Here is a 22,074-nt window from a genome sequence, read left to right as displayed (position 1 = left end):
TACATGGACTCTCATACATGTCTGGTTGGACCCAGTATATGAAGCAGGCAGAAGGGATACCCCTTACTTTCACATGGCCCCCTCCTCCCTTGCTGTCTGTCCCAGGGTAGAGTGATCTTCATCAAGGGCCTGGTCCGCAGGAGTTGCGTGGGGCTTTCTGAACATGGTTTTGTTAGAATTGCAGCTTTGCCCATTTTGGCATTCACTGGTGTGAGGTGTGTCACTGCAGTAAAAGGCCAAGAAGAGGGTCGTGTCCCCAGTGCCCTGGGTCCTGGGTCCCTGCTGGAGTTCAGGGTTAAAGGTACTCTTTCAAAAAAAAAAAAAAAGGCACTCTTTGACAGAGGGGCATTGATAAGGAGCTGGGGCACCAGGGCTGCAGGGCTGTCCTTGCCTCCTACACAAGACTTGCAGACTTAGCCAAGGTCTGGCCTCTTTCCTTCGTTCTAAGACTGCACTTGGACTTGCCTGTCTCTTCACAGAACCTGAGCCATGTATGGTGTGGTGCCACTCAGGCATCTTACGTGCTGGAGGGCTACCTTGAGGGTGTGTAGGTGTTCACATGTCCCTCTTTCTCCCCAGGATGTGTTTGAAATGAGGTTCGCCAAGATGCCTGATGAGCCTATGGAGGCACCCGCGCTGCCCACTCCCACGGCCCCCGTCATGAGCAAAGGTGCCGAGAGCAGTCGTAGTAGTGAGGAGAGCTCTTCAGATTCAGGCAGCTCAGACTCGGAGGAGGAGCGAGCCACTCGACTGGCAGAGCTGCAGGAGCAGGTGAGAAGGAACCACCTTTGTGCTACTTCTCACTGGGCATGGGCCCCCAAGCCTAGCTGCCTATGCTGGGCCCTTGCCATCACTTCCCCTTCCTCGAGCTGCTGCGGTCCCTGTCTGTAGTGCTGTCGAGGGAGGTACCTGGTGGGGATGCTCACAGAACCCTCCTGGATCGGAGGAGGCTGGAGCGTGACACCCAAAAGCACACAGGTGGCTAAAAGCACTTGTGTGTCTGAGTCACTTGGGTGCCTGGGAGGCGGGGCCCTCCAGAATGGTCTGGAAGTCACACACAGGCCACAGTAATGCCTTTAAAGTTGTGGCTACAGTGGGTGTGTTATCTTGGAGCCTGGCTCAGATACATGTGCCTCCCATATCCTCCCCTGCCTCAGTCTCCCTGATGTGCAGTGTTAAATGACTTGGCTGTTTTCAGGAACAGTCCAACAATATGAATTACCTTGCCCAGGTGTAGCCACCAGCCCTGTGAAGTCAGAGCACAGCCACCAAAACAGAGTAGTGTGTGTGAACAGGTGGCTCTGGGGGAGGCAGGGCCAGGAGATTAGTGTGTCACCAGAAGGAGCTGCATGTCAGATTCTGAGGTGATGAGGACATGGAGCAGGGAAGTGGCCATGAGGTGTGGCCTTTGGGCTCACGAGTCCTCCCCACTGCATGGTACTTTCCCCTGTTGGCCATGTAACTTTTCCTGAGATACCCAGGAGCCACACAGGCCACCTGCTTATCTGTACATGGTGGGTCACGGTCCTCTCCCACCCTGAGACATAAATGCAGCGTTCTGTCTTGCTGGCTGCCGGTCGGGCACCAGGAGGATGAGCTGCTTCCATTGTCTCACTTTGATCCCGCAGACTGGCTGCGGAGCCTTCCAGGATCAGCTGTTGAATGTCTCCTCTGTGCAGGTGCTTACACTCTAGTCCTCTCATCTGAAAGATAAGCATTAACCATGAAAGTATTAGCTGCTGTTACCAAGTTCCTCCTGTGTCACCTGCCCCAAGCCCAGCCTATGAGCAACCACCCTGGGAGGTGGGTCCCTGTCCCCCGTAGGTGAGGGAACAGGTTCAGAAGGTGAAGTGACTCACCAGCAGGCACAGAGAGAGGGGCAGAGTGGGCTGGGAAGTGCTTCCCTGCATCTCTCTGGCTTCCAGAGGCAGAGTGGGCCCAGATGCCCCTGGCTTATCCCACATAGCTGAGGCAGCCACAGGGGTACAGACCTGTCCTCTTAGCTGCCTGCTCTCTTCCAGCTGAAGGCCGTGCACGAACAGCTGGCTGCCTTGTCTCAGGCCCCAGTGAACAAACCAAAGAAGAAGAAGGAGAAGAAGGAGAAGGAGAAGAAGAAGAAAGACAAGGACAAAGACAAAGAGAAGGAGAAGCACAAGGCCAAGGCGGAGGAGGAGAGGAAGGCCAAGGCGGCCCCGGCAGCCAAGCAGGCCCAGCAGAAGAAGGCGCCCACCAAGAAGGCCAATAGCACAACCACAGCCAGCAGGTGGGTGGCCACCTGCCCGGCCCTCACACTGCCTCGGGACTGTGCGTCTTGGCTACATGGAAACTGGGTTGGGGCTTCGGGGTGACTGGAGTGCCTGTGAGGCTGCTGGGGAAGTCACCCTCACCTGTCTGGGTGGCTCTGGTGCTGCCCTGCTGGAGGAGGCACCTATTGCTTTGGGTGTTTGTGACCTTTTCCCGCTGCAGCTCCTGCTGTGGAGCCAGGCACTCTTAAGTTTCTGGTGTCGCTGGTAGACAAGGAAGGGGTTGAAACCGGAAAGAGCGGGAGAGAGGACTCTAGCTAGGTGGAAGCAGCGGCTGCTGTGGGTGGGTAGGCACTAGAGGCTGGGTGCAGAGCCTCGGGCAAGGCCAGCAGACATGCTCCTTTGGGGAATTAGAAATTGATCCTGTTGGAAGGAAAAAGAACGAGATGATAATGTGTAGACTGACAGGGTGTCATGTTCTGGTAAGGCATCTTCTGAGGGAGAGAGCAGAGGCTACTGAAGGGGTCAGATCTGGCGATTGTGGAGGACAAGTCAGTGGGCAGCAGACCACGGGATGCTGGTACCGCAGGTGTTGGTGGCAGCAGAGAGGCTCCTGCCTGGGACCAGGTGGGGAGGCTTTAGTGTGTGCAGCCCTGGGATGCTCTCGCTCCCACCTGCCTCAGCCTCTCTTTTCTCACTTCTCGTTCTCTCCCCAGGGGATGTAGAAACCACTTTTTCTCATACTGCCTGTCTGGATTTGATATTTGTGTAATGCTAGTCCTCAAAATGGTGCGATAAAATATTCCAGAGTAATTAGGGACGGGTTTGTTTCTTTTTTAAAGTTACAGAGGGTTTATTAAATGAGCATGGGGGAGGAGGGAAGGGAGAGGGGTACCCCAAAGAGGGGAGATGATAGAGACAGAGGAAGAGAGGGAAGAGTCAGAATAAGAGGAGAGAGAGAGAGAGAGAAAAGAAGGAGGAGGAGGAGGAGAGAGTGACAGGTTATTTATTATTAAACTTTTCTTTTTTGTTTTTGTTTTTGTTTTTGTTTTTGTTTTGTTGTTGTTGTTTTTTGAGACAGGATTTCTCTTGTAGTCCTGGCTGTCCTGGACTAGCTTTGTAGATAGGCTGGCCTCGAACTCACAGAAACTCACCTGCCTCTGTCTCCCAAGAGCTGGGATTAAGGTGCGCCACCACTGCCCGGCAAATTTTTATTTTTTACATATACATTTATATTATTACACATATATACAGTAAACTACCTGTAGCAGGAAGAACCATGACACAGTCAGGAATTATATAAATGTTACATTCTTAGTGTTGAGAGCTACAGTTTTTGAGAACTCTGTTTCCTTTTTCTGTTTTCTGGAGGTTGAGTGTGTTGTAGGGCTCTTCTGCTCTGCATTTTGTGGCTTTAATGCAAACATCTATAGGACTGAAGTGTCTTCACAAGCAATTGACATCGGTAGAGAGTCTTTGTCAATATCCAGTCTCTCTTCCAGATAATATTCCTTGACCAGAAGATTGTTGCTCTTAACCTTTCTTAGACAAGGTCTCTGTCCTGGAACTCGCTGTGTGGACCAGGCTGGCCTCAAACTCAGAGCTCTACCTGTCTCTGACTCCTGGGATTAAAGGCGTGTGCCATTACACCTGGCTTGCTTTTAATTTTTTACCCCCCAAGACAGGGTTTCTCTGTGTAATAGCCTTGGCTGCCCTGCACTCACTTTTATAGACCAGTCTTGCCTTAGTCTGGTGTTGTGGCACGTACCTTTAGTCCTAGCATTCAGGAAGCAGAGGCAGCCGGATTGCTGTGAGTTTGAGGCCAGCTTGGCCTACAAAGCAAGTCCAGGACAGCCAAAATAACATAGAGAAACCCTGTTTTCAAAACAAAACAAAACAAAAACAGACCAGTCTGGCCTCAAAATCACAGAGATCCGCCTGCCTCTGCCTCCCAAGTGGTGGGATTACAGGTGTGCGCCACTGCACCAGGCACTTTTAATTTTGCTTGTTTGTTTTTTGGTTTTCTCAAGACAGGGCTTCTTTGTGTAGCCTTGGCTGTCCTGGACTCACTTTGTAGACCAGGCTGGCCTGGAACTCAGTGATCCGCCAATCTCTGCCTCCCAAGTACTGGGATTAAAGGTGTCTGCCACCATGCCTGGTGCTTAATTTTTTTAAAAAGATATTTATTTTTATTTTATTTGTTGCCTGCATGTATGACTGTGTACCATGTATATGCAGTGCCCTTGGAAGCCAAAAAAAGTCTCAGATTCCCTAGAGCTGGAGTCATGGGTACTTGTGAGCTGCTGTGTGTTTGCTGGGATCCAGTTCTTCTGCCAGGATAGAACTCTTAATCACTGAGCCATCTCTTCAGGCCCAATTAAACTTTTTAAAAGTATGTGTAGTGCTGAGTATGGTGGCACCCATTTTCTTTTCTTTTTTCTTTTTTTGAAGATTTATTTATTATTATGTATACAGTGCTCTGCCTGCATGTACACCTCCAGGCCAGAAGAGGGCATTAGATCACATTATAGTTGGTCCTTAGCCACCATGTGGTTGTTGGGAATTGAACTCAGGACCTCTGGAAAAACAGTCAGTGCTCTTAACCTCAGAACTATCTCTCTAACCTGGGGCACACATTTTTCTTTTAAATTAGTTTATTCAGATTACAACTCAATTGTTATCCCGTTCCTCCCTCCCTCCTGCTTTCACCCTATTTCCCTCCCCTAGGGAGGGAATCCTCCCGAGGGAGACCTCCTCCCCCTCTATATGGTCATAGACTATCAAGTCTCATCTTGGTAGCCTGCTTATTCTTTCTTTGAGTGCCCTCAGGCCTCCCCACCCAGAGAAGATGGTCAAATAGGGGGCACGGGACACACATTTTTAATCCCAGCACTTAGGAGTCAGAGATAGATTTCTGTAAGATCATAGATCTCTGTAAGGTCAAGGCCAGGCTGGTCTACATAGTGAGAACCTGTCTCAATAAACAAATAAATAGAAAATGACATGTATTTGTGTGTGTGTACCACAGTGTACATGTGACGATCAGAGAACAGTTTATAGAAGGGGGTTCTCCCATTCTATTATGTGTATCCTGGGTTTACAGGCCTTCATCCAATCCCGAAGCCGCCTTTGTAAAACTATAATAGCTATTTCTGGCTTTCCACACCCTTTCAGAGACAGGGTCTTCCAGTGTAATCTGTGCTGGACTTGACTTTACTGACATCTTACCTGTTGAGGTTTTTTGTTTTGTTTTGTTTTCCAAGACAGGGTTTCTCTGTGTAGCCTTGGCTGTCCTGGACTCGCTTTGTAGACCAGCCTGGCCTCGAACTTTCAGTGATCCGCCTGCCTCTGCCTCCCAAGTACTGGGATTAAAGGCGTGCGCCACCACGCCTGGCTTGCCTGTTGAGGTTTGTATGGTGTATTTTCCCATCTTTTTCACTTACTCTACTACTAAAGGTTCTTGTTTCTCGTCTGACCATCTCTTTCCTTTTAGTTGATACTTGCATTAGTGTGATAACCGACACGCTTGGACATCATCATCTACCATGCCATCACTCTCTCTGTCCCTGGTTTTTCTCTTCCTTTTCAAATTTTAATTGTTTGAATGTGGAGATCTGTTTTTGACCTGTTGGGTTTGAGAGATAGTTCCTGCTTTGGTCCTGGGCCAGGAAGCTGCTGTTCTGACCCTGTCCCTGACAGGCAGACTAGATATCCTCAGACGGTTTGCTCAGCTCTTGTTCCTAAGGAATCCTGGGTACACCCCTTGGGAAGAAGAAAGGAGCCAGGTGGTAGGACAGATAGCTGAGACTCAGCGCCACATGGCTCCCTGTCTTCTGCCTCAGACAGCTCAAGAAGGGTGGCAAGCAGGCGTCTGCATCCTATGACTCAGAGGAAGAGGAGGAGGGCCTGCCCATGAGCTATGATGAAAAGCGGCAGCTCAGCCTGGACATCAACCGGCTGCCTGGAGAGAAGCTGGGCCGTGTGGTGCACATCATCCAGTCCCGGGAGCCCTCACTCAGGGACTCAAACCCAGATGAGATTGAGATTGACTTTGAGACCCTGAAGCCAACGACGCTACGGGAACTGGAGAGATACGTCAAGTCTTGTTTACAGAAAAAGCAGAGGAAACCATTGTGTAAGTTGTGTGGCAGAGCGTAGTGCGCAGACCCTCTGCAGCCTGTCAAAAGCGGACACTGGGCCCACAGCTGCCTTGCTATCTAAGCATGCCTGTCCCACCATAGGCCCCAAGGACATATGTGCTAGGCCAGGGCATGCCTGTCCCATGTCCTCTTCCCTGTTCTCTGCCAGGGAAGATGCCTATTGGGCCTTAACTGGCCTGCATTGGCCCAGTCTATTCATCAAGTCCAGTTAGGACCTGTCCTCCACTCCTTCCTTTTTTTTTTTTTTTTTTTAATTATTATTATTAATTTTATTTACTTTTATTTATGTGCATTGCTGTGAAAGTGTCAGATAACCTTGGACCTGGAGTTAAAGACAGACAGGTGTGAGCTGCCATGTGGGAGCTGGGAATTGAGCCCGGCTCCTTTGGAAGAGCAGGCAGTGCTCTTAACCATTGAGCCATCTCTCCAGCTCCCCCTCCCCCGCCCTTCCTAGGGCTCCATCTGGGGTTTGGCTGTAGGGAAGAGTCCATTCCCTTGATCAAGTGTCCAGAATCTCCACAGGATGGACTCTGACCTGAGCTAAAGTGTACCCTGAATTTGATGGTTTCACCAAACAGGAACCAGTCACTGCCTGGGTTTGCAGGTGCTAGAGGCTGGGAGAAAACGACGTCCCAAGCCCACCTATGTGTGGCTGTTCAGGTGTGTTTGGTCCTTGATTACTCTGGAACATCTGACTTGAGGGTGATGATGATACAGGAGTTTGATAGTGAAGGCTGAACTCTCTCCAAAATCATGTCAGTCGCTGTGGCTCAGGCAGGAGAGAGTAGCTGTGTTGGGGGACAGGCGGGGGTGATCGCTGGGTCAAGAGAGTCCCTCCCCATGGGAACAGATGACAAGTCGTAGCCCAGGCTCCAGACTCCAGTAAGGAGTAGAGATGAGGGTGTATGGTGAGGGCGCAGATGCGGCAGTGGAGTGGTGGTTCCCGGTCTGATGACTGTTCCCAATCTTAGCTCACTCACTGATTCTGCAACAGGCAGGCAGTGTGTGCACTAGTGTGTGGTGGGGCTGCCTGGTTGGGTGCTGGCTCTTGGCTTAGCAGGATAGAGTGTCGTCTCACTGCTCACTTACTCCACAGCAACAAGTGGGAAGAAGCAGGCAGCCAAATCAAAAGAGGAGCTAGCTCAGGAGAAGAAAAAGGAGCTGGAGAAGCGGCTACAGGACGTCAGTGGACAACTGAACAGCAAGAAGCCCACTAAGAAAGGTAAGCATTGACCTTCTTCTGTGGGAAGGCAGCAGGTGAAGAGCGAGGGCCAGCAGAGTGATGGCCACCTCCTAGCACCCCTTAGCCTTAATCTACAACTAGTAGTGGGGCATCCGTGGCCCTTGGGTGGTTGCAGAAGCAAGTGTGTGCGCACGTGCCCTCAAGTATATGAAACCTCCTAGAGGTCTATGCAGTTGGGATCTTAGAAAGAGATCCTCAGGGCTGGCCTTGATTCTGAGGGCCTGGGATCTACCCCTGCTGCCTCCTCTCCTCTAAGCATTGGCCACCAGCTAGTAGGAGGCCGAGAGTTTCTGGCTCCCTAACCCAATAGGTTAAATTGGTATGGTGAACAAGCCCTGTCTCTGGCCCAGGTCTTCTGTTTTGGGTTTGTTAAGTTGTAGACTTAGGTGAATAGGTATTTTTGTCTCTTTTCCTTTGGCTTCAGAGATACTGTGCAACAGCAGGATGTGTAGGCAGTGGGTCAGAGTCTGAGTGCGGTGGTCAGCTGGGCTCTCACCTAGACATGTGTCTAGTGCAGCCATGTGGCTGCTGGATGCTATTTTATGGGCACCCTTCAAATATGTACTGTACTTCTGGGTCAAGACAGAGATGGCCTGTGACCGCGGTAGCAAGCACATGACACATCACTCAGCCAGAGCCTCTCTCACCCTTGTGTCCCTGCAGAGAAGTCTGGCTCAGCGCCCTCAGGAGGCCCATCAAGGCTCAGCAGTAGCAGCTCCTCGGAGTCTGCGAGCAGCAGCTCCAGCGGGTCCAGCTCTGACAGCAGTGACTCAGAGTGAACTCGGACTGGAACAGAGCTGGACAAATGGACGTGGCACACGCCGACTGCAGTGTTCCCTCCTATGGTTAATATACTTTCGTTCCATGGTGTGCAGGTTTTCTTTTACTTCAGTGTTATGATCTCTTCCAGCTGTGCTCCCAGTAGGGCGGAGAGCCTCGCACGTGCACCAGACCCCTTAGACGGCCGAGCTCTGCGGGGAATGCCTTTGCAGTTTGGTTTAGCTGTATGGAGACTGCGGCCTGGGATGCTAACCTGATGACCATAGACATGGCGGGAGGTGTGGCTGGACCTGCCCAGTCCCTCCTCAGGCCCAGCCTTGCCCTGAGTAACTTGAAGGGAGCTTTTCAAGGGTATTTCCCTGGAATGGCTTGTGTTTGAAAGCTGTTAGAACACTAACCAGCAGGTTACTTCTGTCTGCAGGGGCTGAGGACACATGTATCATCCCATGGGAACTAGGCTGGGCCCCAGCGGAGGGTCCTCCTAGCTGCGGACCAGAGCCTCCCACCTCTGGGCTGGGCGTGGAGGAAGAGAGGTGCTGAGTTCTCTGGTCCCTTGGCTGTGTGCAGCGTGCAGGTTTTGGGACACCGAAACTTTTACCTCAACTTAAGGGAATAAAAACAAAACAAACAAAAAGTTAAAAAACAAAAAAACAAAAAAAACTTTTTTGTAAGTTCATCCATTTTCTACAGAAGTCCGGCCCAGTGTGCCCCACTTTGCTAGTGCTGCCCGGCTGCCACCGCCTCACACCCTGAGCCACCTCCCCAGTTTTATGTATATATAAATACTTTATTTATTAACATCATTGGGTCATTTTTTAAAAAAAGAAAATGAAAAAAAGAAAAAACCATAAATAAGTGCATTGAGAGAAAAAGCGGAGATGCAGGCCTCTGGAGATGAGGAGACTGGACCTGTGGTGAGAAGATCGGTCCTGTGGCGGTGTGCCCCCTGGTGCTCATCACGTCTGGGCTCTCTGGGCTCGTTGGCTTTTTTTTTTTTTTTTTTTTTTTTTTTAAATGTAATTTGGGGACTTTACAAGTGTAGACATCCTTTGGCTGCAGCACATCTTCATGTTGTCTGTTCAGTTCTTTCTTACTAACTTTTGGTCTTTTTAAAAGACATCAACGGAGGGAACCTCGGTTCTTCAACACAAGCTTTGTAAACTGAGAGAAAAGCGATGTATATCAGGCCAAGGTCTTGACATTTAATTTTCTATTGTAAAAAGTAATAATATACAGAGTTTAACAGAAAGTTCTGCTCAGTTTGTTGTTTTTGAGGCTGCTGAATGGTTTTGGAATGCAGGGTCAGCCTGGATTAGCTCTGAGCATTGTGGCCTCAGCCAGGAGCACACAGGCCAGTCTCCCAGGCCTGTGTGCACCGTCCTCTCCAGTCTGCAGAGGCTCTCCCTGACCTGTCTCCTTCCGACAGGGGCACGGGTGAGCCTGTTGATCACTGTTGTCAGCCCTGACCCCACCTGACAGCACCAAATGCAGAGCCTTGTGTTGTGCGGTTGTACTTGAGGTAGGGCCCCTGCAACTTCCTCCATTGCTTCTAGGCAGAGCCAGGGCCTCATCCTTGGCATCCCTACATGGGAGATGGTTAAAACGCCTAAAGTCGATCCCACCTGTCTTCGTGGGTGTGGACCAGGCAGTGGGTGTCCAGCGCGGAAAGCGGCTGGCTGGCTGGCTGCCATGTCTAGACGCCTGGTGAGTTACCAACCAGTGAAACTTGTAAGCCAGTTTTGTTTATAATAAAAATATAAGTGGATTTTAAGGTTCCATTTTTTTAAAGTTACCCTTGTTTTTCAAAGGTATTTTTTAAACAGATCTTTAATAGAATATTTAAGCTGTGACTGTAAGAAATAAACATGAGGAAACTGACAGGCCTTCACATGGGGTCTCAGTGGTGGTCTACCACGACAGCCTAGCCAGCATGCCTAGGCAAGGCACAGTGCCTGGGCATGCATGGAGTGCCTCTGTGAGCTGTTGGGCAAGCAAAGTCCGGCCCTGGGTGGTGTCCCTGCAGCAGGGCAGTGGCGCAGAGCTGGTTGCATGGGATGGAGGGTCTGGCATTCTCAAGGCTGTAGTCCCTACTGAGCAGCCTTGGTCATTGGTGCTTTTTTTTTTTCCTTTCCTTTCTTTCTTTTCTTTTTCTTTCTGTCCAGACATAAAACTGTTTTGTCTTCAGAGTTTCAGAAGGCCCCAGTCCCCACAATGCCAGGCTGCAGGGTAACTGTTATTCCCTCCTTCTGAGTTACTAAGGCTACAGGAACTTCGATTGTCTTGTGCAGGGGTGGAGAGCAGCTGTCCACAGGGTTCTGTAGGGTCACATGCAGGGCTGGGGCAGGTACTTGGCAGAATTCTGGGATCCTGGGCTTCAGGGTTCAGACCTCCTCAGGCTGGGTAGCTCAGCTTCTTACAGACTGGAGACATCTTCCGTGGTTTTCTTGGTTTTGTCCTTTGGCAGCTGTCAACACCTTTTACAGTCATTTGGGAAATGCAAGCCCACTGTTAAAGCTTTGTCATCCCGTTTATCACTGTCCCTGCTACTGGCATAACACTTCCAGGAGCTTTTCTTTTTTTATATATATATATTTAAAATGTTTCTTTTCTGTATGATGTGCATGCAAGTTTACCGTAACTTTTCTTAAACTTTTTAGTGCCGTTTCTAGTATATTCCTGTAAATGTCAGTTACTGAAAATGAGTCCATTGTAAGTAGTTTAGCTTGTTTTTTGCAATGCCGGCCTCAACACCACAGAGTTTAAAAAAAAAAAAAAAAGGTAGGAAGTACTCTGGTGTCTTCTGGTAATCATGAACCTTTCTCCTAGGGTGTTTGTTTTGTTTTCATAATAAAAAGAAGGGGAAAAAAGGTTATGTCTGTGTAGTGCTCTTTGCTGCAGTGCCTCTAAGGGCACATGGCGAGTTTCTCACACTTGACCTCTTACACCTCTTGGTAGAAGAAATGCACAGAACATCCAAAAAGGGCTCTAAGAACCACTCCAAGCTAAGTATGGTGGCACATACCTGAAATCTGTTAGGAGGTCAAGGCAACAGAACTGCTGTGAGTTCTTTAAGGCCAGCCCACCATACACTAAGCAGCTTAGTGGCTTCCCACTGTCCTACATGGGGCATGATGCTTGTGTGTCACCCTTCTCTGCTAGATGCCTGAAGACAGCTGCCCCAAAAGGGCTTGCTCACCCTCCCAGCACAGTCTGTGATCTGTCTCCAGGTGAGAGTGCTGTGTCTGACACGGATAGACATGCAGTCTTGGGTTAGTGTGATGTGTGAGCAGTGCCAGGTGGTAGGGATTCCAGGTAAGTGTGAAGCCTGCTTGCAGGACTCCTTTTGAACTGAAAGGCTTGACAGAATCCAACGAGGGTCAGGCCAACCAGCCTATCCTGTACGATGAGCTCCCTTCTACATTTACAGGAATATACTACAGAAGTCCAGCACATGCTTGATCTTAGCAGGTCTGAACCAAAGGACCGAGGCTCCTCAGGGAGCCCAGCTAGCCAGGCTGGATTGAGTGTTTGAGGAATGCACTGTGTTCTGATGGTTCTAGCACAGAAATTTACACATTTGCAAAGAGATGTGCAGAACAACGAACACAGCCATGGGCACCATGGGTAAGACATGCTCTTTGCATAGGTTATAAGCTCTGCCACTGAGAGCTGGCTGGCAGCTGGATGGTGAGGAGTAGGCAGAGCAGGGTGCGTGGTGAGGGGTGATGTCACTGGAGCAGCTTGTGACCTAGAGCATATGTGCAGGGAGGACAGAGGACATGCATGCCTTCTGAACAGGGGCTGTCTTGAGCGAGGGCCTGTGCTTGCTTTATGTATTTCTGTATTGGTGCTCTTAGCAGCCATCATCCATTACTGTTATTTAGAAAGCCAAGTAGGCCAGGCAGTGGTGGCGCACACCTTTCATCCCAGCACACGGGAGGCAGAGGCAGGTGGATTAATGTGAGTTCAAGGCCAGCCTGGTCTACAAAGTGAGTCCAGGACAGCCAAGGATACACAGAGAAACCCTGTCTAGAAAAGCAAAACAAAACAAAAAGCCAAGTAGGGTCTACACAGGGTAAGTGAAGATGGGAAGAATTACGTTTATTGACAGGGCTCAGCTCTGACAGATTATAGGCCCACATCTGCATAGCCACACAGACCTTGACTGCACCAGAGGAAAGTGCTTTCCAACTGTCCACACGTGCGCTGAGGTGGACCGTGATAGACCCTAAAAGAATGTTGCTACAGCAGGCGGGTGGTGCATGCTTTTAATCCACCACTCGGGAGGCAGAGGCCAGCAGATCACTGTGCATTTGAGGCCAGCCTGGTCTACAAAGCGAGTCCAGGACAGCCAAGATAACATAGAGAAACCCTGTCTTGAAGAAAACAAAACAAAACAAAAGTTGCTGCAACCTGGCAGAAAAGAGGCTCCAATGCTTCTTTCTGGGCACATTTTGCTTGAGGTGTTTTAGACATACCTATATATGTCGCGATGTCTGGTGGCCAGCATGCAGTAGCATAGACCAACTGATCACTAAAACTCTTGCTTCAGGGATGTCACTACCAGCGTTGGCCTCTTTTCCCGTGTTACTGCAGTGAGCTTGACAGATGTGGACCTGTGCAGGAAGACAGTCCTCTCTTTACCCTGGACCAGACCCATTCCGTATCAGGCAGCAGTTCATAGGAGTAGGGTTGGGGCCTGGGGGGGGGGTGTCACTTGCTTCCCGTTTGTTTGGAAGCATTTCCAGTGCCTGCGCCTGGGCAGTGAGGGGGGCGTCTAGGTACCAGTTATGCCACACTATAAAGGGCCTAGATGATGTTTCTGGGTGTTGAGGTTTTAATACCATGGCTTGATCTTCATGGACATCAAAGGTCTTCTCCCTGGAATTACATGATTGAGCAAAACTTAGACTGGCCAGTGTCCCTAGAGACCCCGAGCTGGTTTTTGTCTCGGACTAAGATGGCCTCATTTCCATACTGGGAGTACCACATGCTGCGGCTCCTGCTCAGGTATGTACTGGGTGGTACAGACTCCAACTTCTGCTGTTGCTGTTGCCAAATGAGCAAGGAAGTGTCCCTGTACCGGAGGCGGGCATAGCGTTCTGACAGGGCCTTCTCTGCCAGGGGGACTCTCCCACTCATCCCACAGGCCCAGAGTCCTGCACACCTGGCTCCTCTCTCAGGCCAGGACCAACTGGCTGCTTTGCTCTGTTAACTAGTTGGCCAACAGCCTTGATGACTATTGGGTTGAGGAGTCCTTGTTCAACTTAATAGTGGAAATAGGCAACTCGGACCTTCCACAGGCAAGATCCTCAGGAGGGCAGGGTCAGCCAGGACACACCTCTGACCATTCAGAAGCCACGTGAGAGCCATTTCGGACAGAAAGTGGGTCAGACTGGCGCCCTGGCCCATCTCTGCACAATAGAGTTCTATAGTGTTGATGGAGGGTCCACAACGCTCTTGGGTTCCCTGTGAGGTGTCCACTGCCTCTGTAATGCTGCTGAGCTCAAAGAGATGTATTCAGGGTCCCTGAGAAGGAGCTGACCTGTCCACACCAGTCAAAACGCAGTGGGGGTGTGGACTGAGCGCCGGTTCAGGTCCTTTTTTCTAGCCAGTCTTCCATTCTTACCAAGGACACCGCAATGGGAAGAAGCAGTCTGGAGTAGGGGACAGGCCTAGCACGGGCCTCGCCAGCAGCAGCAGCCTTGATGGGCCAGAGAGTTCAGTAAGGCTACTCACGGATGCAGCCAGCTGAGCTGGGTGGAAGGGTGAGGCCACACGCAGGTCCACAGATGGCTGGTGGTCCCAGGGTCTCCGCTGGTAAAACGCTCCACCCTTACAGAGCAATGCTCCCGGGAGGAGGGAGGATGCGAGCCCCAAGATCCGCTCCTCAACGCCAGGCAAAGGCACTACTTGCCCGGATGCTCCAGCGCTCGCGGACACGCGTGGGCCTGTTGACGCAGAGGCTCTGGGTCCTAGGCAGGGCCAGGAGGCCGCGGCTACGTCTCCATGGCAGCGTCGCAGGCGTGGCGAGCCGAGTGCCGACGACCCGCCAGCGGACAGACCCATCGATCACTCCGTGGGGCGGGGCCGACGACCCAGAAGGAGAGGAGGAGGAGGAGGAGCGGCCAGAGAGGGGCGGAGAAGGAAAGGGACGGGGCTAGTGGGCGGGGGGAGCTTGGAGTGAGAAAGAATGGAACAGAGAAGGGGGGTGGGGTGGGGCGGAGAGACGAAGGGGAGGAGGAAATCTAGACAGAAAGGAGAGGGAAGAGGCTGGATGAGAGGAGGAACCAGGGAAAGAGGTCAAGAGGAGAAAGATCCAGAATAAGAGGAGAGAAATGGAGAGGGAGGATTCCCGAGAAAGTAGTGGGTGTATTGTCGAGGAAGAAACTAGGAGATAAGGAGGATGAGAGGAAAGGAGGAGCTGGGAAGGATCCGGCGGAGAAAGGCCTGGGGAGTATGAGGATTGAGGGGAGGCGGAGAAAGGAGCGTTTTGCGGGTGGAGGGGGTGGTAAAGACAAAGAAAGAGAAAAGAACCCTGGGGAAGACAGACAGAGAAGTCAGGATTCGGGGTGGAATGGGGCTAAGAGCGGGGTTGTTGGTGTGGGTGTGGGGTGGGGGGGTGAAGTGGAAGCTTGGGGGCGGGCTGTGAGGCGGAGCCTGTAGGGGGAGGAGCTGCTGGGGAACAGGAAAGATTCCTGGAGATGCTGAGGAAGGGAGTTAGGAGTAGTAATTAAGGCACCTTCCCAGTCCTGGATCCTATCCTGGTTACGGCGGCTTTTCTTTATGTTTGTGATGGGGCTTTTATGGTCTGGAGATTGAATCCATGGCCCTGGGCATGCTAGGCAAGTGCTCTAAGGTGAATCTTTGTCCTCAGTCCTTTTTATTTCCTTTTGTGCAGTTACTTTGTCAGACCTATTGCTGTTACTGTTGGCATCCCACTCAGATAATGGGTGCACTTGTTTTTAATTTATTTAACGTTGTGTGGGATGTATCGTTTCAAAAGTAGCCGTCAAAACCCATAGCTCCACACACTGTTCATTTTAATTGTCCGAAAGCCCCAGGAAAATTCAGCACTCACTTCTAATTAGGTCCTAGCTATATACTTTGGCCCTGTGTCTCTATCGTTTTCTTTAATGCGGTTTTATTTTCACATTTTTCTCTAATGCCAGTTAAGAATATTGACATCAATGGTGGAGGACAGCATACGGGGTGGTGATCAGCACTTGGGAGTTAGAGGCAGGCAGATCTCTGAATTTGAGGCCAGCTTAGTCTAGGCAGTGAGTTTCAGGCCAACCAAGGCTACATAGGAAGACCTTCCCTCAAAAAGAGAGAGAGAAGAAAAAAGAACAGCGACACCGTGGATAATCCCCTCAAAAGAACCAATTTACAGAATACCGATTCTTTTCATATGTGTTTGTCTGTCTGTCTCCTTGTGTTCGCGTGTGTGTGAGCATGCATATGCAACGGGACACATGTGGAGATCAGAGTTCAGCTTGGGAGAATCTGTTCTCCTTTCACCTCGCATCAAACTTTGGTTGTCAGTCTTGGTGGTCAGTTCCCTTGCCTGTTGAGCCATGCCACTGGCCCTCATACACACACACACACACACACACACACACACACACACACACACACATATTTAATTTACTGTGGACACACACACACACACTCTCACATACACTCACACACATATATAACTTAATTTACTGTAGGGGTTGTATATGTGCATGTAAAAGATGTGGAAGTCAGAAGACGACATGCATGGTTCGCTACTACCATATGGGTTCTAGAGACCAAACTCGGGTGATCAGGCTTGGCAGTGAAGCATCTTTATCTGCTGAGCCATCTCATCAGTCACCACACCTTGCTTTTTGAAGAAATGTCTTTCACTGAACTTAGAGCACACCAATTTGGCAAAATGAGGTAACCGAGGATATTCCTGTCTCCCTGCCTTCTCAGTGATAGGCACATGCCACCATACTGGACTTTTTCATGGGTGCTGTCTTTTCAACGGGAAAGATGTATTTGGGTTTTTGTTGTTGTTGTTGTTGGTTTTTTAAATAAAGATTTATTTATTTTATTTATTGCATATGAGTGCTTTTTATCTGCAGAAGAGGGTATCAGATGGTCATGAGCCACCATGTGGTTGCTGGGAATTGAACTCAGCACCTCTGGAAGAGCAGGCAGCGCTCTTAACCACTGAGCCATCTCTCTAGCTCCTGGTGTTTGTTTTTTGTTTTGTTTTGTTGTTGTTGGTTTTTGTTTTTTGTTTTTTGTTTTTGTTTTTTTTGAGGTTAGGTTTCTCTGTGTAGCCTTGGCTGTCCTGGACTCACTTTGTAGACCAGGCTGGCCTCGAACTCACAGCGATCCACCTGCCTCTGCCTCCCAAGTGCTGGGATTAAAGGCATGCGCCACCACACCCGGCTTCAACAGGAAAGATGTTAAACAAAAAAGCAAGCAAACAAACAAAAACCCTGCTCTTCCATCCAGACAACTGGGAATTAGGTGTGATTAAATATAAATAACTTGGTGATCTGCATTATCTGTTGGGCCAGGCCATTTCAAGCTCCCACAATCTGGACTAGAGATACCTAATAGTCTAAATGACCCTTACATTACCTGTACAGCCAGAGGCTCCCCCAAACTCTCATGACCAGGACCAGAGGTGCCTAATAGCCCAAATTACCTACTTCTATGCTGTTTGTATGACAAGACCAGGCCAGACCCCGCCCCCTTAGGCTCTTAAGCTAGTACAGCTGTCACGCATCCTGGCACACAGGTGCTTCATGCCTCTGTTGCTAGAAAAGTGGTAAAGATGGCTGCCTTCGTCCCAGACCCCCAGTCCTCCATGACCTCCTTGCCTCCAGCTGGATGAAGGCCTCTGGCACCTCAGGACATTTAGTGTGGAGAAGGATTGCTTGCCTGTAATGGAAGTTTGATTTCTTTAAAAACTCGGTTATGTTATGTAAACATGTTTTTGTTTTAATCCCAAATGTGGGATTTTAGTTTGTCCAACAGCTGATAATTGTTTCCTGTGGAGTGTGGTCTTCGACAGCAGGTATCAGCCTGTCTCCTGTATTAGTTTAAAAGCTGGGCGTGGTGGCTCACACCTTTAATCTCAGCACTTGGGAGGCAGAGGCAGGCAGATTGCTGTGAGATCAGAGGCCAGCCTAGTCCACAAAGCTAGTCCAGGACAGCCAGGGCTACCCAGAGAAACCCTATCTCGAAAAAACCAAAATAAATAAATAAATAAATAAAACAAAAATAAAATAAAACAAAAAAAATGAAAATAGAGTTTAAAAATTAGAGTGTGTGTGTGTGTGTGTGTGTGTCTGTGTGTGTGTTGGAGGCAGGGAGCTGAAGAGATGGCTCAGAGGTTAAGAGCACTGGCTGCTCTTCCCAACAACCACATGGTGGCTCACAACCATCTATAATGTGACCTAATGCCCTTTTCTGGCCTGCAGGTGTGCATTTAGGCAGAGCACTGTATAAATGATAAAAAAATAAATCTAAACAAAAAACCCAGGGTGGATCTGGAGAGACGGCCTAGAGGTTAAGAGCACTGTCTGAAGCGCACTTAATCCCAAGCAGAGGCAAGTGGATCTCTGTGTGATTTCAAGCCAGCCTGGTCTACAAAGTGAGTCCAGGACAGCCAGGTCTACAAAAGAAATCCTGTTTCAAAAAAAAAAAAAAAAAAAGAAAGAAAGAAAGAAAAAAAAGAAAGGCCAGGGCACTGTCTGTTCTTGCACTGCTGAGTTCATTTCCCAGCAACCAGGATGGGGACTCACAACCATCTATAATGAGATCTGGTACCCTCTTCTGGCCTGCATGCAGGCAGAATACTGTATAAATAATAAATACATAAATCTTTAAAACAAAGAAACAAACAAAAAACTATTATCAGGGGCTGGAGGGATGGCTCAGAAGTTAAGAGCACTGTCTCCTCTTCCAGAGGTCCTGAGTTCAATTCCCTGCAAACACATCATGGCTCACAACCATCTATACTGTGATCCGATGCCCTCTTCTGGCCTGCAGGTATACATGTATACATAATAATAAATAATAAATAAATAAATCGTTAAAAATATCAACAAAACAAAGCAAAAATCCAAACGCTGACCATGACAGTAGACGTGAGCGTGGTGTGTAGGTGGTTCAATGAGTGGGTGGACAGGTGGACAGGAGGGTGGGTGAGTAGACAGATGGATTCGTGGGCAAGTGGGTGGGGGACCACGTGGGTGGGTAGGTAGTGATGTGTGCATGGACAGGCGGTGGGTTATGGGTTGGTATGTGCTGCACAGCAGGCAGATATGTGTCTGGGTAGGTAAGTTGGGGGTAGACAGGTAGGTGCGTGTGAGTGGATGAGTAAGTGGGTAGGTGGGTGAGTGAAGTCATGCACTCATGCCAGGTATGGAGCTGGGTGCTGGGAGAGCAGGGCATTGGAGGCTCCCCAGCCAGGTGGGCATCACTGGGCCTCCACTTAAGGCACAAAGGAAAGGGTCCTGCCAGGCCTCATGGCCGCCTGAGCTTGTGGAGACATATATTTCCCAGACTCCAGTCAACCCTCTGTTCAGTTTAATTAATTTAGAAATCGATACTAACTTCTATTTTTGGCAAACTTTTAAGTGCATTTGAAACAGCTTGAGCATGAAAATCTTCTTCAACTGTGAGGTTTACGAAGCCTAAATATATTTAGATCAAATGCTCTGAGGAGAATTGAGGGTTCAGATGGAATTGTGCTGCCTGTATAAGGCATACCCTATATTTTGAAGACAAGAAAATGATGTAGGGTCTCTTTAGTAAGCTTTAGTGTTGATTAGACATCAGAATGGCAATGTCTTAGACATGCTGGATTAAACTGTGTCGCTAAGGCTGGTTCCATATGGTCAGCCATAGGAAGGGACAAAGAACCTACTGAGCGAAGAACATGAGTTTCATAAACAAACCTCAGCCATAGCCAGGGTGAAAAAAGCTAGGCATGAAAGGCCACGAATGGTGTGATTCCAATGATATGAAGTGTCCATGATAGGTCTATCCAAAGATTAAGATGTGGTTGCCAAGCCAGGTGTGGTGGCGCACGCCTGTGATCCCAGCACTTGGAAGCAGAAGCAGGTGGATCTCTGTGAATTTGAGGCTAGCTGGGTTGACAAAGCTAGTCCAAGGTAGCCAAGACTACACAGAGAAACCCTGTCTCAAAAAAAAAGTAGTTGCCAGAGCAGTAGGTAGGTGGAAGTTGGGGGCTACACTTAAAGGGTACAAAGTCAGCTGGGCGTGGTGGCGCATGCCTTTAATCCCAGCACTCGGGAGGCAGAGGCAGGCGGATCGCTGTGAGTTCGAGGCCAGCCTGGTCTACAAAGTGAGTCCAGGATGGCCAAGGCTACACAGAGAAACCCTGTCTCGACAACCAAAAAAAAAAAAAAAAAAAAAAAAAAGGGGGGAGGTACAAAGTCTCCTCTTGGGGGATAAAAGCTTTAGAGTTGGGACATTTCTGTTGTGTTCTACTAGGGAGGTGTTGGGGCAGGTGGGGTTGGCACATCCCCTTGGCTGTGATGACTTCAAAGTAGTGTGGCCGGAGGAAAGGTGGAAGGACCCAGGACATTAAGATCTCCTCTGGGGTTGAAGGAAGGTTTCAGGCTCTGATGAGTGTAGCTGGTGTTTGTTACTTTGTTCTTTCTTCCACCCTTTTCTTCTTCCCTTTTCAGCGCCTAAAGTAGATAAGAAAGAAAAAAGGATAGAAAGTAAAGGATCCCTGAATAAAGTTAGGGATCGGAAAGGGGGCAACATTATCAGTAGACTATATCCTGCTAATTAGGGGCATTGAGCTCCTTGAGACAGGTTTGGTCTTCACCATCAGGCTATCTAATTTCTTGTTTCTTCTTCCTCTTCCTCTCCCTCCTCCTCCTCCTTTTTTCTTTTTCTTGGTTTTTTTTGAGACAGGGTTTCTCTGTGTAACAGCCTTGGATGTCCTGGACTCATTTTGTAGACCAGGCTGGACTCAAACTCACAGAGATCGGCCTGCATCTACCTCCTTGGAATTACAAGCATGTGTTCTTCTTTGTACACAACTATTTTATTATGTACACTTGCAGGCTAGAAGAGGGCATCAGTTCACATTATAGATGGCTGTGAGCTACCATGTGGTTGCTGGGAATTGAACTCAGGACTTGTGGAAGAGCAGTCAGTGCTCTTAACCTCTGAACCATCTCTCTGGCCCTGCACACAACTATTTAATAAACCAGTAGCCACACCAACCAAGTGACAGCCCCCAGAAACCCACCTCTCTGGTCCCTAGCATTTATATACTATCTGAAAAGTCCCCAGAATTCCTAACATCACACATTGCAAAAACTATCTGTAGCTCCCAAAATCCTGCCCCTACCAGAGCACGAGGCAAATCATAGTCAGTTGCTGCAAAGCAGCCACATATTTTCACACGTGGGATTAAAACAAAAACATACTCTTCCTTCCTTCCTTCCTTCCTTCCTTCCTTCCTTCCTTCCTTCCTTCCTTTCTTTTCCTATACAGGGTTTCTCAGTGTAATGCTGGCGGTCTTGGACTCACTTTGTAGACCAGGCTGGCCTCGAACTCACACAGATCCACTTGCCTCTGCCTCCCCAAGTGCTGGGGTTACAGGCATGTGCCATAGCGCTGGGCTTCCCAGCATTCTCTTAAGGCTATGCTCACCTGGCCGAAAACACAGGGTCTTGGCAGAAGATACTAAAGCCTCAACACAGGCCTCAGGGAAAAGTGTCCTCGTGTTCTGCATACAGAGTCACTAGCAGGTGCCCAAGCTGTTGCTGTGTCACAGCAAGATTTCAGAGACCTCAGTGTAAAGGTCAGTCTCCAGACTGTGGCATTTGGCTTAATTTTTTGTTTTTTTTAAAGATTTATTTATTTTTTATTATGCATACAAGTGCTCTGCCTGCACACAGCCAAAGGAGGTCATCAGATCCCATTATAGATGGTTGTGAGCCACAGATGGTTGCTGGGAGTTGAACTCAGGACCTTGGTAGAACAGACAGTGCTCTTAACCACTGAGCCATCTTCCAGCCCCCTTGGCTTAATTTTTTAAGTTGAAGCATATAGCAATAAAAAGTCTACACTTTGTCTTTTCGAAGGAAATGGAGAGAGCCCACACCCGCCACCCAGCAAGGCATGCTCCATCTCCACGGCAGGCCAGATGGTCTCATTCTACACCTACAATTTCCTGGGAAATTGTGACAGCTGAGTTTGCCTGATGGGGCTCCAAATGGAATTTACAAAATGTGTGTTCATGTGGGTTGGCTGTGAGAACAGATCCCTCACCCGGTCAAAAACATCCACTTCCCTTTCTCCAGGAGTAAAGGCAGAGAGCACTCAGACAGTATTGCCTAGTTGGAGGGATGTAGGTGGGATGGGTAGTTAGGAGGGGAGCACATAAATTGGACAATTGGGAGACTGGCTTGAGCCATGTAAGAGTGATGGGCAGAGGAACGCGGGGAGGGCTGAGTGGACAGAGGGCTGTGTAGATGGACTGAGGGAGCAGTGAAGAGACAGAAAAATAGGTTCAGGGCTGGTGGGGAAGTGAATGGAAGGTCGGGTGGTAGAGAAATGGGGGGCCTATGTTGGTATGCCTTTCAATGAGAAGCTGTGGTTGTCCCTGTGG

The 22,074-nt window shown here is 49.2% G+C and overlaps 2 protein-coding genes across 4 annotated transcripts in view; one reads left to right on the top strand and one right to left on the bottom strand.

The window, feature by feature from the left end:
• The window catches only part of Brd3 (bromodomain containing 3), a 29,872-nt gene extending 21,015 nt beyond the window's left edge, over positions 1-8,857 (top strand). For 2 of the 3 annotated variants that reach the window (XM_051166413.1, XM_051166414.1), the window contains exons 8-13: positions 580-771; positions 1,629-1,679; positions 2,022-2,263; positions 6,086-6,378; positions 7,500-7,625; positions 8,310-8,857. In XM_051166413.1, coding sequence (XP_051022370.1) covers positions 580-771; positions 1,629-1,679; positions 2,022-2,263; positions 6,086-6,378; positions 7,500-7,625; positions 8,310-8,425 — 1,020 coding nt within the window. In that variant the 3' untranslated portion in view covers positions 8,426-8,857. The remainder of the gene's footprint in view (positions 1-579; positions 772-1,628; positions 1,680-2,021; positions 2,264-6,085; positions 6,379-7,499; positions 7,626-8,309) is intronic. The other variant, XM_051166415.1, reaches the window with a different exon arrangement.
• A 4,344-nt stretch (positions 8,858-13,201) lies between these two features.
• On the bottom strand, positions 13,202-13,822 carry Brd3os (BRD3 opposite strand). The gene has a single exon (XM_051166420.1). The coding sequence runs from the start codon at positions 13,566-13,568 to the stop codon at positions 13,314-13,316; it is 255 nt and encodes an 84-aa protein (XP_051022377.1). The 5' UTR covers positions 13,569-13,822; the 3' UTR covers positions 13,202-13,313.
• Between the last annotated feature and the right edge of the window lie 8,252 nt (positions 13,823-22,074).

The sequence above is a fragment of the Acomys russatus genome, chromosome 24 (assembly GCF_903995435.1).
Source record: "Acomys russatus chromosome 24, mAcoRus1.1, whole genome shotgun sequence".
In the NCBI taxonomy this organism is placed as follows: Eukaryota; Metazoa; Chordata; class Mammalia; order Rodentia; family Muridae; genus Acomys; species Acomys russatus.
Note: the sequence above shows the minus strand (reverse complement) of the source record. Positions and strands in the feature narration are given on the sequence as shown.